Source organism: Rattus rattus, chromosome 13, assembly GCF_011064425.1.
Source record: "Rattus rattus isolate New Zealand chromosome 13, Rrattus_CSIRO_v1, whole genome shotgun sequence".
NCBI classification, from domain to species: domain Eukaryota; kingdom Metazoa; phylum Chordata; class Mammalia; order Rodentia; family Muridae; genus Rattus; species Rattus rattus.
In genome coordinates, this window is record NC_046166.1 from 13,475,104 (window position 1) to 13,492,639 (window position 17,536).

The following is a 17,536-nucleotide window of genomic DNA, read 5'->3' on the forward strand; positions in this document are numbered from 1 at the left end:
AGTGCCCCTCTCAGACTGCCAGCATACAGCAGCCATAACTCTCAGTGACAGTTTTACTTCCTGTGCCTATAGTAGTCCCACGACTTATTTTATTTTATTTTATTTTATTTTTGGTTCTTTGAGACAGTGTCTCTCTGTGTGTAACAGCTCCAGCTGTCCTGGAACTCCCACTGTAGACCAGGCTGGCCTTGAACTCACAGAAATCTGCCTGCCTCTGCCTCCCGAGTGCTAGGATTAAAGGCGTGCACCACTATGCTGGATCTTATTTTTTAAGTTGTATTATTTTATTTCACATATCTGGATGTTTTGCCTACACATATGACTATGTGTATGTGTGCATGGTGCTCTCAGAGGACGGAAGTAGGCATCAGATCCCGGGGACTGAAGTTCCAAACGGTTATAAGGCATTGTGGACATGCTGGGAAACAAACGCAGGTCTCCTGGAAAACCAGCTGTTCACTGCTGAGCAGTCTCCAGCCCATCTCACCGTTTAAAGCTGACTGTGTGTCGGGCACTGCGGGAAGGCCTTCAAAGCCATGTGAAACCCAGTACCAGAACCCACGACCCACATGAAGAGTCAAGGAGAGAACTGACCCCGAGAAGCTGTCCTCTGACCACGGACACACAACAACAATGCGAGTTAAAAAGACACTAGCGGGGTTGGGGATTTAGCTCAGTGGTAGAGCGCTTGCCTAGGAAGCGCAAGGCCCTGGGTTCAGTCCCCAGCTCCGGAAAAAAAAAAAAAAAAAAAAAAAAAAAAGACACTAGCTGTCTGGGGCTGGCTCACTCTGTAGTGCGTTTGCCTGGCCTGAGAGAGGGCCTGAGTTCCACACCCAGGACCCTATGAGTCAGGGGTGGTGCACGCCTGTCATCCAGTGCTTGGGAAGTAGGGACAGGAGGATCCGAAATTTAAGGCTATACTTAGCTACATAGCCACTTGGAGGTCAGCCTGGGCTACATGAAACACCCCTCCCCTTAAAGAGGGCAAAAAGCTGCCCTCTATTAATGAGATACAACCGGATTGCAAGGCTGGTAGAATGGCTCAGCAGTTAAGAGCACTGGCTGCCCTTCCAGAGGTCCCGGAGTTCAATTCCCAGCAACCACATGGTGACTCACAACCATCTGTAAAGGGATCTGATGCCCTCTTCTGTCATGTAGCTATGCATGCAGACAGAGCACTCCTACACTGCAAGAAAATTAAACAAACAGATAGATAGGTAGATAGATAGATGGATAGATAGATAGATAGATAGATAGATAGATAGATAGATAGATAGATAGATAGGCTTGCGGGGCAAGCAGAAAGTTACTTTTCTGGGGTCACATGCCCTAACTCGAGGCTTAACTGTGGCCCCCACCTGCCTGGTCAATTTGGAGCCAGGGCCCGTTGGGCCCCAGGGGCAGCCCCCAGCCCTGCTGCCCCCACCCTGCCGCTGGCCAGGAAGGGTCTAGAATCAAGAATCACCGGGAGGCTGTAAAAGCCAAAGGTCACACAGGGTTTCCTGCCCGCCCTTGGGAACTTCCTCTCTTCCAACCACACACCAGCCTGCTCAGCGCCACCTCTCTCATCCCTTCCCAAGCTCTTGGGCCCGGGCAGCCTTCCCCCTGCTGGACTCCTTCCTCATGGGGGACAGCTGCCACCTAGCCAGTTCCTTATCCCCTTCCCCAAACATGTCAGGGATGCCCGTGGGGCAGGGGCAGCAACTAGGGGAGTAAGCAGGTAAAGGGTAAAGACTTCCAGAAGATTCTCCCAGTGCTTTGGGGGCTGGGGCACCCCCAATATCCTTTTGACTGTGAACCTGAAATCTTACACCCGTCTGGGCACTGTCCCACAGAGACCCTAGAACCTCCACATCGGACCCCACCTACCAACAAAGTTCACTGCCACTTCCTGGGATCCTGAAATCACAGCAGGCCAGGAACATAAATACACTTTTCATAGAGGGGGAAACTGAGGCAGATTGCCACAGTTCAGAGGCCTCTCTCCTGTATCTCCACCCCAAGGACCCTGCTTTCCCACTGCATACCGCACAGATTTGTTTGCAGTGTTTGGGGAGAGTCTGGGTAGGGGCTGTATTGCTAAGCCACACCCTAATCTCAGGGCATTCGGAGGCGGCGGGGGGGGTGGTGGTGGAGGAGATGCCTTTGTGTGCTGGTAGAATATTTGAGGGGGGTCGTGCAGTCTCTGTAGTCCTTATGGTCACTGTTTGTCCATCCCGGAAAATTCTCTGGAGCTCCTGGGTGGTGAACTCACACCCACAATCCTTTGCCTTAGACCAAAACTCCACAGCTGGTGGGAGATGTCCCGCAGTGGCTGGTGTGTTTTGTGGGACATTATCAGTGGCTCCCCACTTACCTGGGGACATTGGAACCCAGCCTGCCACAGAGTAACAGCCTGGCCCACGGGGCCAGTCTCTGGTCACACTTATGCCTTAGTTTCTTTCCTCTTTCACACAACGAGCCTAGCCACCGGACAACTGTCCCAGGTGCAGAGGGACCGACCTAAAGCAGGGTGTGTGGAGTTGGCGTGAGAGGGTGGCGGTGGTGGAAACTGAGGCCGGAGCAGACTGGGGAAGTCAGTTCAGTCATCCAGTTAGTGCCCCGCCCTTCACCTATCGCGGCTGCTCAGACAGCCAGTCAGTCCCTCAACAGCCCGGGGTGGGAGTGTTGTGATAACCCACAGCCCCCGTTTCCTCCTGGCCAGGAAGGAGCCGGGCAAAGGAAGCATTAAGAGAAGTAATATAAACACTCCCCCCTGCCTGGCGCGGCCCAGATCTGGCCAGGCAGACAAGGCCGGACAGTGCGCCCTGCGGACACTGCGCAAATGGGGCTCTCCATGGACCGCAGCCCATACTCCCGCACGGGGGACAGGGATCGCGGCTGCTGGTACTACCTGCGCTATTTCTTCCTCTTCGTGTCGCTCATCCAGTTCCTCATCATCCTGGGCCTGGTCCTCTTCATGATCTATGGTAATGTGCACGCCACCACCGAGTCCAGTCTGCGGGCCACGGAGATCCGCGCCGACAACCTATACAGCCAGGTGGTGGGACTGTCGGCCGCACAGGCTAACCTGAGCAAACAGCTGAACATCAGCACCCTCGTCAAGGAAACCGTCATGCAGCAGCTGCTGACCACGCGGCGCGAGGTGGAGCGCATCAACGCCAGCTTCCGCCAGTGCCAAGGCGACCTGGTAAGAGGCAACTTGTGTGCCCTTGGTTGCAGCCCTGGGCGCTCCCATGGGAAGAAATCTGGATTACTCCCCACACCCCACCCCGGAACACACACACCTTCTTTATTTATTTAGAACATGACCTCAGGTAGTTCAGGCTGGTCTAGAACTCGCTATGTAGCCAAGGATGGCCTTCGGCTCCTGACCCTCCTGCCTCTGCCTCTGGGACTCTGGGATGACCAGCCAGTGGTCAAGCCTGGTGTATGTAGTACATGCTACACCATGGAGCTACAGTCTTTCTCTCTCCCTAACTCCCCACCCTAGGCAGGGTGGTTTTTAATTTTTTTTTTTTTTTCAGAGCTGGGGACCGAACCCAGGGCCTTGCGCTTGCTAGGCAAGTGCTCTACCACTGAGCTAAATCCCCAACCCCGGCAGGGTGGTTTTAAACTCGTGACAATTCTCTGCCTCAGCCTCTTGAATGCTGAGATGATAGGTGTGCGTCACCCCACGTAGTTGATGAGGATCTCGTGACAGTGTGATTTCTCGATGGCAGATATCGCCTGTCAAGAAAGAGTTTGCTGCAGGTGGCTTGGTTTTCCAGATTAAATGTATTTATTGCACATGTATGTGTTTACCCACATGCTCTGGCCCCTGTGTGGAGGTCAGAGGACAGCCTTCCACCTTGTGGAAGACTTCACTCAGCCTGAGCAGCAAGTGCCTTTACCCCTGAGCTGCCTTGCAGGCCTCATGGCTCAATTAATTAATTAATAACTAATCTATTTTTCAAGGCAGGGTCTCACTATAGCTCTGGCTGTCCTGGAATTCACAGAAATCTGCCTGTCTCTGCCTCCCAAGTGGTGGGATTAAAGGTGTGCGCCACTGTGCTGGGCTCTCTGATCCTTCAATTTAATAACAAAATCTCTCTTGGGATAAAGCAGAAATTCATAATTTGATGGCTAGGTCTCCAGAGTGGAACTCTCTGGGTGGATGTGGGGGTGGGAACACATGCAGACCCTAGCATTGTCTGCCTACAGTTGATGTTTAGCTAGGTATCTTGAACATCACGGGTCCTACTGCTGTCAGTGCCTGCCCTGTGCCTGCTCAAGGCAGCTACTCAGAGATAGTGAACAGACTTAGAAGGCTAGGATGTCCCTCCGTGTGACAAGGATGAACAGAGCTTGGGGGCAGCTCAGTCACTCAAAAGCTTAGGAGTGAGACTTCAAGGTTAGCCTGGAGTATATAAGACATTGTCAGAGAAAGAAAGGGGGGAAGGAGAGGGGAGGGGGAAAGAGGAGGGAGAGGGGGAGGAGGAGAGGGAGGCCCCCTCTCATCCAGGTGGGCCACCAGAGGCCCTAGTTTTTCTAGGGGCAGAGTCCACTGTGACCTGGTGTGGTAACAGAGCTGAGATCCCAGAGACAGCTGTCCCCACACCTCCGCACTGTCACAGAGAGAACAAGAGGCTGCAGGCTGAGGCAGCTCCTGCCTCAACATCGAGGGTGCCAGCAACCACCAGATTAGGGGTGAAGCAAGGATTCCCCTGCAGGGGACAGAGTCCTAAGCTGCCTGAGGATATAGATGGCCTCCTCACTCAGACCCAGCCTCCTCCCTCAGACACTAGGACAGGACTGTGATCCTCTGTCAGACTAGCCTGATAGGGAAGACACCCCGAAGTCCAGGCTCCTCCTCTGGCAGAGCTGCCCAGGGCCTCTTGGGTTTAGGGCCCCAGGTCAGGATCATTACTGACATCCACCCGCCCAGTTTCCCAGACTCCCTCCCTGGAGAACACAGTCAAAACTTCCGAGTTTTAATTTCCAGTTAACTAATTTACATACAGTGTGACCCAGAGCTTTCTCCACTAAGTGTGAACTTGGTCCGCACATGACATCCCAGCCTTTGTTCTACATTTTAAATTTTCTAGCCTGGGCTACATGACCGTTGTACTCAGGGAACTGCGGTTCTGTGGCAAGCTGGCTTTCCCATGGTGGACAGGCCCTCAGCTGCCAACACTCTGTGGTTTCTGTTCTCTCTCCCACTTCCCCATGGCATAAAGAAAGGGATCTTTCTGCTCTCTTCCTCTCCCTCCTCTTTGTGTTTTTTCTCTTTCAGGTTTTTTTTTTTTTTTTAGGTTTATTTATTTATATGAGTACACTGTAGCTCTCTTCAGACACACCAGAATAGGGCATCAGATTTCATTACAAATGGTTGTAAGCTACCATGTGGTTGCTGGGATTTGAACTCAGGACCTCTGGAAGAACCATCAGTGCTCTTAACCGCTGAGCCATCTCTCCAACCCTCAGGTTTTGTTTTGAGATAAACTTTTGCTATGTAGCCCAGAATAACCTCGGACTTATAGTTTCTGTTTGAGACAGCAGGCACAGCTTGCTTCTGTGGTGGTAGGCACAGAGTCTGGCTTTGGGTTTGCTAGGCAAGCACTCTCGAAACTGAGCTACAAGCACTCTATTAACTGAGCTACAAGCACTCTATAGACTGAGCTATAAGCACTCTATTAACTGAGCTCCAGTCCCAGCCTCTGCATTTGTTTAAGAGAGGATCTTACCCCAGCATGGTAGTGCACACCTTTAGCCCCAGCACTTGAGAGGTGGAGGCTGGGAAATTCTGTGAGTTAGAGGCCAGGATGGTCTATACGGGTCGTTCCAGAACAGCTGGTGTTACAGAAATCCATCCCAAACAAAGGAAGACAGTCTTCCTCTGTAGCCCAGGCTAGCCTCTAACTCATGGTAGAGGCTACAGGTAATAGCCAACACACCTTATTATGGGCTGGGGATTGAATCCAAGGCTTTGTGCATCTTAGGCTACAGTTAAACAACAAATTGAGCTACAAGCACTGTCTACCAACGGGAGCTTCAGCCCCAGTTTTGGTAAAACTCTTGGAGGTCCCTTTTGGAGGTCACTGTGTGTGCAGCCCTGGAGGTATGTGCTGAGCTGTGTCACATGTCCAAACCTGCAGATCACCTACATAAACTATAATCGGTTCATCGCCGCTATCATCCTGAGCGAGAAGCAGTGCCAGGAACAGCTGAAGGAGGGCAACAAGACCTGCGAAGGTGAATGCGGGCCGGGCAGGGACGGGTGGAGAGGGGGAAGGGAAGGAGGACAGTAACACACAGCTGGGATGGAGGGGACACCATGCAGCTCAGGGGGCAGCCTGGGCTCACACACACACACCCGTCTGCCCCCGCCCCCCAGTCTTGCTCTTCAAGCTGGGAGAGAAGGTTAAGACACTGGAGATGGAGGTGGTCAAGGAGAAGGCGGTGTGCTCCAAGGACAAGGACAGCCTGCTGGCAGGAAAGCGGCAGGCGGAAATGCAGCAGGAGGCCTGTGGCAAAGCCCGAGAGCAGCAAAAGCAGGACCAGCAGGTGACCGAGGAGCAACTGCGCAAGGTGCAGTCCCTGTGCCTCTCCCTGGACCAGGAGAAGTTCCAGGCGGACGTGCTGAACGTGTGGCGGGATTCGCTGGTCTACCGTTCCCTGGATAATATAGGCTACCACTACTCGCTGATGCCGGAGTTCTCATCCCTTCGCCGAACATGCGAGAGCCTGCCCGGGATCATGACCACCAAGGTAGAAGAGCTGGCGCGCGGGTTGCGCGCGGGCATTGAGCGCGTGACCCGTGAAAATGGAGAGCTGCGACGCCAGAAGCTGGAGCTGGAGCGCGCGATACAGGGCGAGCGGGAGGCGCGGACGCGCGCCGGGACCCAGGCGCAGGCTCGAGAGACCCAGCTACGGACGGAGTGCGCGCGCCAGACGCAGCTGGCTCTGGAGGAGAAGGCAGCGCTGCGGACACAGCGGGACGACCTGGAGCGCCAGCTGGAGGCGCGGAAGCGGGAGCTGGAGCAACTGCGCACCGAGGTGGATGTGCGCATTAGCGCGCTGGACACCTGCGTCAAGGCCAAGGTGGGCTTTGCCCGCTGGTGGGGACAGGTGCCCTAGGTTCAGCGTGGGGTGCTGGGACGATCAACCTGGGGTTAGGTGCGAGCTGAGGCCGGAGAATGCCACTGCGGAAGAGAAGCTGGGCCGGGTAGGATTAGCAGGGATGGTAGGAACCAGGTGTGGAAGGGGTTTGAGTCCAATGATGAACTAGGGGGGGAGGTGAGATGGTTGCAGGTGACGTCGGGGCTGTGGTGGCCTTGATCTCCCACCTAAATCAGGCTCCTCTGATGGCGTCTTAGGTTGGTTTGGGATAGGATCTAGATTCCGTCGATGAGGCATGGCTGCGCACACCTCTAGTCCCGGCATTCCGTTAAGCATGCAGGGGCAGAAGGACTTCTGAGAGTTTGAGGCCAGCCAGAGCTACACAGAGAGATTGTTTGAAAACACCTAGCCATCGCTCACAAAACCCCACCCAACTCAGACGCTTAGGCTTTCGTCCGGAGCAGAGGAGATGAGCTCCTTAAACTTTTTGCTTGTTCTTCCCATAGTCGCTGCCAGCCATCCAGCCGAGACTCCCAGCTCCACCCCCCAACCCTCCACCCATTGGTGAGTGACAGCCAGAGGGGTCTGGAGTCGGGGACTCCTGGTTCCACACCCCAGCTCTCTTCTCCTAGGCTGCTCGACATGAACCCTCATTTTTTCCCATAGATCCAGCTAGCCTGGAGGAATTCAAGAAAAGGATCCTAGAGTCGCAGCGGCCCCCTCTAGTCAACCCTGCTGTCCCACCCAGGTGAGACTGTCAATCCCAGAACTCTAGCTAAAGGAAGCTAGATTGGGGTTCAGGGCACAGGGAGGCGGAGCTCACACTTGCTGCCTCCATAATGGAGCACCTGCTGTATACTAGGGTGTGGCAGGTGCGTCTACTCAGGCAGGTAAGGCAGGGCTTTGGAGGGAGGATGCAGAGGACGCAGCCACTGGGAAGAGTCTCCTAGGCAGCTGGGACAGCATGCACAAAGACGTGGAGACTGAGAAGGACCAGCAGCATTCTGAGTCTCATAGCCTGTGTTCCAATGTGTGTGTGCTTGTGACCCCACCTACAGTTCCCCGGTAGCCTCCTGCTGTGGTCTCATGTTTTCCCCACTAATTTATTGTGTGTGGACCAACCCATACTGTGGCACTTGTGTGGAGGTCGGTCCTGGGGACTGAACTCAGATCACCAGGCCTGGTGGCAAGCACTTTGCTCATTGAGCCAGCTACTGGCCCGTCCGCCACAGGGTTGGTTGTTAGCGAGATCCACAGCCAAAGAGAGGGGCCAGGGCTATCTCCTGAGCTGGACCAGGGTGTCTGACACTGGGTCAGGTCCTGGCCCAGGGCCCACTCACACCCCCCACAGTTCACCAGGAGCCCAGTCATCAGCTGCAGACACCGAGTGAGCCAGTGTGCCATCGGGAAGGTGACTCAGCCACTGCTCCCTGCAGAGCCCTGGCCACTCTGATTCAGGTCACATCACCTGGGTGACTGGGTCACCACTCAGATCTTGGGCCCATCTGTAATCTCAGCACTTAGGAGGCTGCAGCAGGAGGATTAACAGTTCAAGGCCATCCAGGGCTACCTAGGAATCTGATTTTTGTTAGTAGTTTAGGTTCCAAGGGTCAGAGTGGCCTCTGGGACTTAATGTATATGGATGCTTTGTCTGCACGTCTGTCTGAATACAAGAAAAGGGCATCTAATAACATCACCAATGCTTGTGAGCCACCATATGGTTGCTGGGAATTGAACTCAGCTTCTCTGAAAGAACAAATAACATTAACAAATGAACCATGTTTACAGCCACAGTCTTTGTGATTTTAAACCAAACCTCTTTGGTCTCAAGACCTAGACTTCAGCTCTTTCCCACCACCTTTCTGGTCACCAGACCTGTATCTGTCACCCACAGCCTCTTTTTAAAATTTTTATTTATTGTTTGAGACAGGGCCTCACTCTAGCCTGGGCCCACTTGGAACTTATTATGTAGCCCAGGCTAGCCCAGAACTCATAGAGATTGTCCTACCTTTGTGTCCCAAGTGCTAAGATTAACTTAAGGGTGTGTGACATCATAACCTATCCCAATATACAGCCCAGGCTGGCCTCAAAGTCATTTTTCTGCCACCACCTCTTCAGTATGTCCTCTTGGTGTACGTCACCATATCTGTTCTTTGCTATGTGCACACACACACACACACACAAACACACACACACGCATGCTCTGGCACACGGGTGCATGGTGCCTAAAGCCCAGAGGAGAGTGCTGTGTGTCCCTTTCCCCCTGACTTGCAGTCGGGTGGGTCTGGGCAAGCGCTCACTGCTGAGCTGTCACTCCAGCCCTAGCGAGCAGCTTGTTTTTGAGACTGGGTCTGATTTGTGTAGCTTGGGCTGGCCTCCAGCTCCAAACCATCCTGCAAGGTAGGACAGTGAGGAGTCAGCCTTGGAGTCATAGACCTGTGAGCCTGGCACTTGGAAGACCGCCGCAGGGGTTCAAAACTACACAGCGGAAACATTTTTTGAAAGAAAGGAAGGAAGATGGGAGAGAGCAAAGGAAACATTCAAAAGGATGAGTGGAGACAAGGCTGGACCCGGCCTCCTTGCAAGCTCCCCCCAGTCCCACTCCTCATCCCCTCACCCCTGACCCTCCTGGCTGGGAGTTTCTATTCTGATCCCCACTTCTCAGAGGAGGAAATTGAGGACCCAGCCAGTGTCATGCACACACAGGGCCAGGATGGCCTCCCAAGACTGCCCAGGAGAACCGGGGAAGCTTTTGACATTGTTTACCTTGAATGGCGCCCATGCTGAGGGACAATGCTTACTTAGGTCTGTCAGCCTTCAGGGTGCCCGGAAGGGCCCTGCCCTGTGGCTGGGGCCATGTCCACTAGGGGCCTCTTCCTCACCATCTAGAGTCAAGGACAGTGCTGAGCCTTCTTGCTCCTCCTCATCCCCCCCTCCTTTGAGCACTGACCAGGCATCTCCAGCCTGGTTCTGTGTAGTTTCAAGATAATGTGCAGCTCTTCAGCCTTGAGGATTTCAAACTCAACCTTTCTTTTTTTTTTCTTTTCTTTTTGTCGGAGCTGGGGACCGAACCCAGGGCCTTGCGCTTGCTAGGCAAGCGCTCTACCACTGAGCTAAATCCCCAACCCCAAACTCAACCTTTCTTCTTCCTCAACCTTGAAAGTCTGGGCTTGGCCGGGTGTTGGTGGTGCTGCCTTTAACCCCGGCACTCGGGGAGCAGAGGCAGGAGGATCTGAGTTTGAGGCCAGCCTGGTCTACAGAGTGAGTTCCAAGACAGCCAGGGCTACACAGAGAAACCCTGTCTTGAAAAACCAAAAGAAGAAAGTGAGTCTGGGTTGACCCCCCAAATCCACATCCAATTTTGGAGTCATTTAATTAATGAGTTTATTTTGAGACACCATCTTACCTTGTAAACCAGGATGGCCTCAAACTCAGAAATCCACCTGCCTTTTGCCCTTGCAGTGCTGGGCTTGAAAGTATGGCCACAACTTCTCAACTTCCTCCTCCTCCTCCTCCTCCTCCTCCTCCTCCTCCTCTTCTTAAATGTATTTATATATTCCTTTTATAATCCAATACCAACTCTTCCTCTCCTTCCAGTACTCCACAGAAGTCTTCTCCCAACTCCCTTTCCCTTTCTCTTTTGAGAACAGGAGGCCCCCTCTTGGTGTCAACCTACCCCCTCCCCAGTGCAGGGTTAGGACACCCTCTCCAACTGAGGCCAGACAATGCGGTCCATTTTGGGGCACCACAGGCAGGCAATAGTATCAGGGACAACCCCTACTTCAGTTGTTTTCTGGACCTTCACAAAGACCAAGCTGCACATCTGCTACATATGTGCAGGGGCCCAAATCCAGGCCATGCTTCCTCTTTGGTTAGTGGTTCAATTTGAAAGCCCCCAAGGGTCCGGGTTAGTTGACACTGTCAGTCTTCTTGTGAAAACTCTGTCCTCTTCCGGTCCCTCAGTCCTTTTCCATAAGACTCCCCGAGCTCCATCCAATGTTTGGCTGTGGGTCTCTGCATCTCTTTCTGTTGACTGCTGGTGGAGCCTCTCAGAGGACAGTTATGACAGGTTCCTGTCTGCAAGCATAATGGGGGATCATTCGTCGTGTCAGGGATTGGCTCTTGCCTCTGGAATGGGTCTCATTCTGGGGCAGTCATTGGTCGGCCATTCCCTTTGTACCTGTCCTCTGTGTCCCTGCACATCTATAGGCAGGACACATTTTGGGTGGGAGGCTTGGGTTTCTGTCTTTTTTTTTTTTTGGTTCTTTTTTTCGGAGCTGGGAACTGAACCCAGGACCTTGCGCTTCCTAGGCAAGCGCTCTACCACTGAGCTAAATCCCCAACCCCTTGGGTTTCTGTCCTTGTTCCTCCCCCTGGGTATAGGAAGTGGCCTCTTCAGAATCCATATTCCCCCACTCACAACCAACTTTTAAAAAGAAAGAATTTCAACATCCAAATGCCTTTGTGAGCCACTGCCTGTGGAAGCCAGGACACTTATGCCCTCTGTCATTGTCCATGCAACGCCCTTGAAACCAGGCTTCTCACTGGACCTGCAGCTCCTTGGGCCCCAGACACCACAATCACAGCTGATGGTGTAAGCACACCCAGATTTTTGTTGTTGTTTTTATTTTGTTTCTTTGAGGCAAGCCCAGGCTGGCCTCGAGCTCAAAGAGATCCTCTTGCCTCTGCCTCCTGAGAGCTGGGATTAAGGCTGTGCACCCTGTGCCTGGACAGCACCTGTCTTTTTAATTAGGCCCCGAGGATTGCAGCTCAGGTCACCATGCTTGGAGAGCCAGGGCCTACCAGGATACGTGTAGGAGTCTGTTACAGTCACCTTCCACCCTGCGTGTCTTGGAATTGAACTCGGGTCACTGGGCTCTGGAGAGGACCCTCCACCCACTAAGTCATCTGACAGCCCACAGTGCTTCCTTGATTCATATTTGTATTATTTTAATTATGTGAGTGTCGGGGAGTGTGTGTGTGTGTGTGTGTGTGTGTGTGTGTGTGTGTGTGTGTACATGAATGCGTGTGCCCACAGAGGTGCCAGATCCCCTGGAACTGGGGTTCCAGGCAGTTGTCAAGTTACCTGGTGTGGGTGCTGGGAATTGAACTCGGGACCTCAGGAAGAGTAATATGAGCTCTTAACCACTGAGCCATCTCTCCAGCCCACTATGCTTCCTTTAAATTAAATCAACCTGCTGGTCTGGTTATTCCAGCCAATTTTCTGTGCCAGAGGGTTTCACATTTTGAGTGGGTGGGTTCTGAGACAGGGCCCTGGATGTCCTAGAACTCCTTCTGTAGACCAGGCTGGCCTCAGAGGTCTATCTGCCTTTGCCTCCCAAGTCCTAGGATTAAAGGTGACAGAAAATATTTCAGAAATACTTTGAAGATTTTTACACCTGGGATTTTGGGGTGTGTGTGTGTGTGTGTGTGTGTGTGTGTGTGTGTGTGTGTTTGAGAAAAGGAGTTATATAGCCCAGGCTGATCTCAGATTCCCCATGTAGCTGAGACTGACCTGGAACTCCTAACCTTCCTGCCTGACATTGTAAGTCCTGATATGCACCTTAGATCTCACAGCCCTGAGGAAACATAGGCAAAGTGGAACAGGACAAGGGGCAGTCTAGGGGTGGGGACCAGATGAAACCAGCTGAGCGAGCGGGACTGCAGTAGCAGGCTGAGGTCTGGCACCTCAGGAGCCTCACAGGAAATGGCATGGGGCCCCACACAGCCCCTCCGCCTCCACCTCCCAGTTGCCCTTGCCTGAGATACTCACACTGGAGTGGCCTGATACTCAGATTTTTTTGGACCAGTGTGATGACCTGTGGCTGTCATCTCAGTACACAGGAGGCAGAGGCAGGTGGGTATCTGTGAGTTTGAGACCACCCTGGTCTACAGAGTGAGTTCAAGGCCAGCCTTGGTTACACAGAGAGTCCTTGTCTCAAAAACAAACAAAGGAAAATAGGCCCACAAGCCCCGTAGAGTGTACCAGCCAAGTATCTGGCGACATAGAAGCGGATGTGTTTATAACACAATTTTTTTTTTTTACGATGATTGATGGTGTATCTGCTCATGTCACAGCACATGTGGGGTGTGTTCGGAGGACAATTTGCAGTGGTTGGTTCTCTCTTTCCACCATGTGGATCTAGGAGCAAATCTAGATCATCAAGCTTGCAAGCACCTTCACCTGATAAGAACTCTTGCTGGCCCACGATTTTCTTAGTTTCTGATGTTGTGGAAGACTCTACGGGAATCTTCCATGGGGGCCAGGACAAGCTCATGAAGGAGATGAACTAGGGAGGAGCACAGGGACTCTAGAGGGTGTGCCTTGGAACAAGGGACCAGTGGGAGGCCAGTGAGGAGACGGGACCCCAGCCTTACCTCATAGCTGTGAAGGACTTTGGGGGTCACAGAAGGCTATGGGCAACACAGGGCTTGGCCTACATGGAGATTTACAACTGGTTCACTCTAGTTGATTCAGGGGAAGTGACCTGGGCAAGAACAGAGGTCACCAGGCAGTCAGGGAGGGGACCAGAGCCAGCCAGAAGGAGAGCCTAGGGGCCCCAGGGAAGAGCTGGGGAAGGAAGGGAGGGGGAGAGGAAGTCAGACTTGGCTGCAGACCCCCCCATCACCACCAGGAAATGCCTCAGCACCACTTCTGACCCCACCGGAGCTCCTCTGCCAGGCCTGGGGGGAAGGGCATTCCCGAGCGAGTGAGGGATGCTGTGGGGGTGGGGCGGAAGCCTCTTGAAATTGTTGGCACTTAGGTGGGGCTGATGTCCCTGTTGAGGGACGACAGGAGGGATGAGACCGTGATGTCAGCCTTTGAAGCTGTGGACTTTGTTGGTCCTTAGGATACTGGGCAGCCATGGAGAGTGTGGCATAGGGTAGGCTCATTCCAACAGTTTTCTAAGAGAGAAACCAGAATCCCAGTATCTAGGGAGCAAAGGCAGGAGGGCTGGGTTTGAAGCCAGCCTGCCCTGGATATGGAGACCCAGGCCTCAGATCCCTAGAACCTTGTGGGGCCTCCCTGAATCTCAGGCTCCTCATCTGTGTAACAGAGACAAACCTTAGGGTGTTTCTGGAGCTTGGGTCTAACCTGGAGGCCCAGCCCCACTTTGCCATGGGTTGTAGGGTCAGATAAGGCCTAAGAAGACAGCAGAGCCATGCTCCTGTTGCAGAGCAGCCCCTGGGCTCCTCGGCCTCTGATGACCACTAAGCTTTCTGCCTCTTCTTTCCCCAGTGGCTGAGGATGAAGCTGCTGCCGGACACTGGGCACCAGAATCGCCCACCCGTGGATGGGGGCAGCCAGATGCCCACAGTGCTGGACACCCGCTGTGCCCCGCCAGGGACCTCCACCCCCACACCTCCTCTAGCACCCCTTCACTGTCCCCTGCACCCCACTGTCCTCCCAGACACTGGATTTAAGGCACAGGCAGCTGTGAGGTGACGTCACATCGCCCCCTTCGCACATGAAGCGCCCACAGCTCAGCTGCCTAGGCACCTCCTCCGGTTTCCTATCACTCTACTCCTGACCCGGGAGGTGAGAACAGGAAGCCCGGCCTTCAGCTCCCCTGGGAGTTTCCAGCCTCTCTCTTAAAGGCCCCTAGGGTTTCCAGGTCCTCCTTGAGAGTTTCCAGGCCTCTCCTGAAGGGTTCTTGCCCCCATTCCCGCAGGATTTTCATTGGGTTCCCCTCCTCCTCACAAGGAAGGACCTCAACTGTAGATGAGTCCCCTGTGGATCTCGGGCCCTGGAGGGCTGTCTCCTGCCTCAGTCTGCTTGTAGCCCTTAAAGACCTCACTGGCACATAATAAATATCATGAAAGTCCTTGGGAGACTGGTTTCTATTTGCGTTTGTGTCTGTTTGTTTGAGCCCAGTTTCCCCTCTGTACCCCTGGCCATTCTGGAACTCACTCTGTAGAACAGGTTGGCCTCAAACTCACAGAGATCTGCCTGCCTTGGCCCCCCAAGTGCTGGGATTAAAGGCGTGCACCACTGCCACCTGGCTGGTTTCTGTTTTATGTTTTTATTTATCTGTAAACAAGGTCACAGGTTCAGACCTTTGGCTCTGAACTCTGGATCCTGCTACCTCAGCCTCCTGAGGGCATGATGACCCTTGTGTCCAGTGGGGACTGGTGAGACAGCCTGGCAGGTTAGGTACTGGCTGCTCTTAGAGAGACCCTGGGTTTGGTGCCCAGCACTGAGATGGCAGTTTATAACTACATGCAGGCGATCTGATGCCCTCTCTTGAACTCCAGAGGGAGCAGATTCGGGTGGTGCATAGAATAAATCTTTAAATGAATAGATGCCAGCCGCGGTGGCGTGCACCACCGTTCAGCCCGACCCTGTGGCTCAGTGGGTAGAGTGCTTGTGTAGCATGGGTGACACCTGGACTCCATCTCCAGCACCACATAAACTGGGTGTGGTGTTGTTTCAGACCTGAAGAGGCTGAGGTAGGGGGATTAGGAATTTAAGGCCAGCCTGGGCTACAGGAGACCCTGTTTTCATCATCAGGAATAAATAAAAATTAAAAGCTATCCTACCTCCTTCTGGTGCAGACATATTGCACCAGAACATCTCAGGTTGGTACAGATGAAAATAAAGGAGCCCTTACAGAATCGATATGCAACAGAATGAAGCATAGCCTGGTGGAGCAGGCCTGTCCCTGCTGGGAAAGCTGAGGCAGGGGACTGAAGGGTGAGGACAGCTCTCTAACCCCTAGCCCTGCTGTCCCTGACTCCCAGCAGCAAGCTGGAGCCTTCAAGGGAAAACCGGACAAACGTGGAGGCCGAAGGCGGCTGCTCCCTCCAGCGTTGGCCCCAGTGGGAGCTGGGGGTGAATCACACAGCCGCCTGTGCCACGCTCTGCCTTGGGGACAAAGCGGCGATATTTCCTGGATCCGGAAATACAGGCCAGAGCCTGTCACTGCAGGAAACACTCGGCTGGAGTCCGGCCAACAGGGCCACCAGGGGTCAGCCTGGGAGGCTGCCCGGACGGCTGGGATGAAGGCCCCAAGGAACTGGGGACGTCCCTGGCCCTGAGCCTGAGCTCAGGATGAAGCCGACCTAGTGACCAGAGAGCCTGACTGAAGGTTTGATAGCCACAGTCCTGGGTGTAGATAGTGCTCAAACTCAGCCTCGGTTTTCTCTTCCCAGATACTGTGTTCCAAATCTGTACTCTCAGATAATAAGATTGGAAGGCAGGAGGATTGCTTATATCTAAGAGTCCCAGGCCAGCCTGGGCTTCACAGTAAGAGCCCACCGCTAATAACCACAACAATAGTTATGATAAGGAGTGTGGATTGTTCAGGCAGAGGCCTACTTTGCTGTGAAAAAACAAAAGCTTGTCCCTTGCCACTGCCTCAGGGGGGTCCTCAACTGGTACACAGTCATCTCTCTGTCATAGAGTCTGAACAAGCCTTTTGTCGCTCACACATCCTCCATGGCTCCCCATTACCCTACGTCTAGTTTCTCAGCCCTTTGGCAGCTCACAGACCCCGTTCAGCCCTGGCTGCTCTCAGAATTTCTGATTAGGACTTAAAGGTGAACAAGGCTTATTTGCTTCATTTGTGTTCGTTTTGTTTTGAGATAAGAGTCTCACTATGTAGCCCAGGCTGGCCTCTAACTCAGAGATCCTCCTGTCTCTGCCTCCACAGTGCTGGGGTCGTAGGCACACTAATATGCCTGGCTCCATGGGTGTTTTGCTGCTCAAACGGGAGGAACCGAGTCCCTCTCAATTGCCCATATAAAAGCAGGGTATGGCCGTGCATCTGTAACCCTAGCAGATAGGAAGATGCTGAATGCTGCACACAGATTTGAGACCTGATCTGTGTCCTCATCTGGCTCATATGTCCACTAGGATCCCCACACCCACGTGTGTGACAGCAACACACACACACACACACACACACACACACACACACACACACACACACACCATGGGGCAGGGGCTTGGCTCAGTTTTGTCTGCCCAGACCCCTCCTCTAGGCAGGTTTTCTGGATTCCCTAGTTATAGCCCTTGGTCCCTTGGGCCCCTAGTCCCATCCCCGCTCCCAGGCCCTACGCCGGGCTCCCGGGCGGAAGGGGGCCCAGTGCCCAGTCCGGCCACCTCCGCTGGGTGAGGCCCTGACTCTTTGGGGATTTCCTGTGTTCTCTATAAATAGCCCCCCGTCGCTTCCCACAAACTCCTCACCCTTCTTGGAAAAAAGGGACTGCGGCCAAGGCCTCCATGCAGCTGTGTGCCAGGCCCAAGGCAGGCGGCCTGCAGCGGGCGGGCGAGCTGCCCAGAGGTGCGGCCCCTCCCAGCCCGAGGCGCCACGGCTCCTCCTGGGAGCTCAGGACCCTTCCCCTTTTCTTCAAGACAGGATCTCGCTTTATTACCCAGCCTGGTTTGGAACAGGCGCTTGGGGTGACAGGCGTGCAGACACCTCATCAATTA

General features: G+C 53.6%; 1 protein-coding gene across 1 annotated transcript; it reads left to right on the forward strand.

Annotated features, from left to right (window-relative positions):
• Positions 1-2,784: 2,784 nt before the first annotated feature.
• On the forward strand, positions 2,785-14,790 carry Plvap (plasmalemma vesicle associated protein). Its single transcript, XM_032918760.1, has 6 exons — positions 2,785-3,190; positions 6,138-6,234; positions 6,377-7,083; positions 7,608-7,665; positions 7,768-7,849; positions 14,342-14,790. Exons 1-6 carry the CDS (start codon positions 2,825-2,827, stop codon positions 14,346-14,348), a joined length of 1,317 nt encoding a protein of 438 aa, XP_032774651.1. The 5' UTR covers positions 2,785-2,824; the 3' UTR covers positions 14,349-14,790.
• Positions 14,791-17,536: the final 2,746 nt, after the last annotated feature.

Excerpts from the sequence above, each read along its gene's own strand:
- Plvap (XM_032918760.1), top strand. The coding sequence starts at position 2,825 with ATGGGGCTCTCCATGGACCGCAGCCCATACTCCCGCACGGGGGACAGG. Across the intron at positions 6,235-6,376 it reads GGGCAACAAGACCTGCGAAG|TCTTGCTCTTCAAGCTGGGA; the intron begins GTGAATGCGGGC and ends CCCGCCCCCCAG. Across the intron at positions 7,666-7,767 it reads CCCCAACCCTCCACCCATTG|ATCCAGCTAGCCTGGAGGAA; the intron begins GTGAGTGACAGC and ends TTTTTCCCATAG.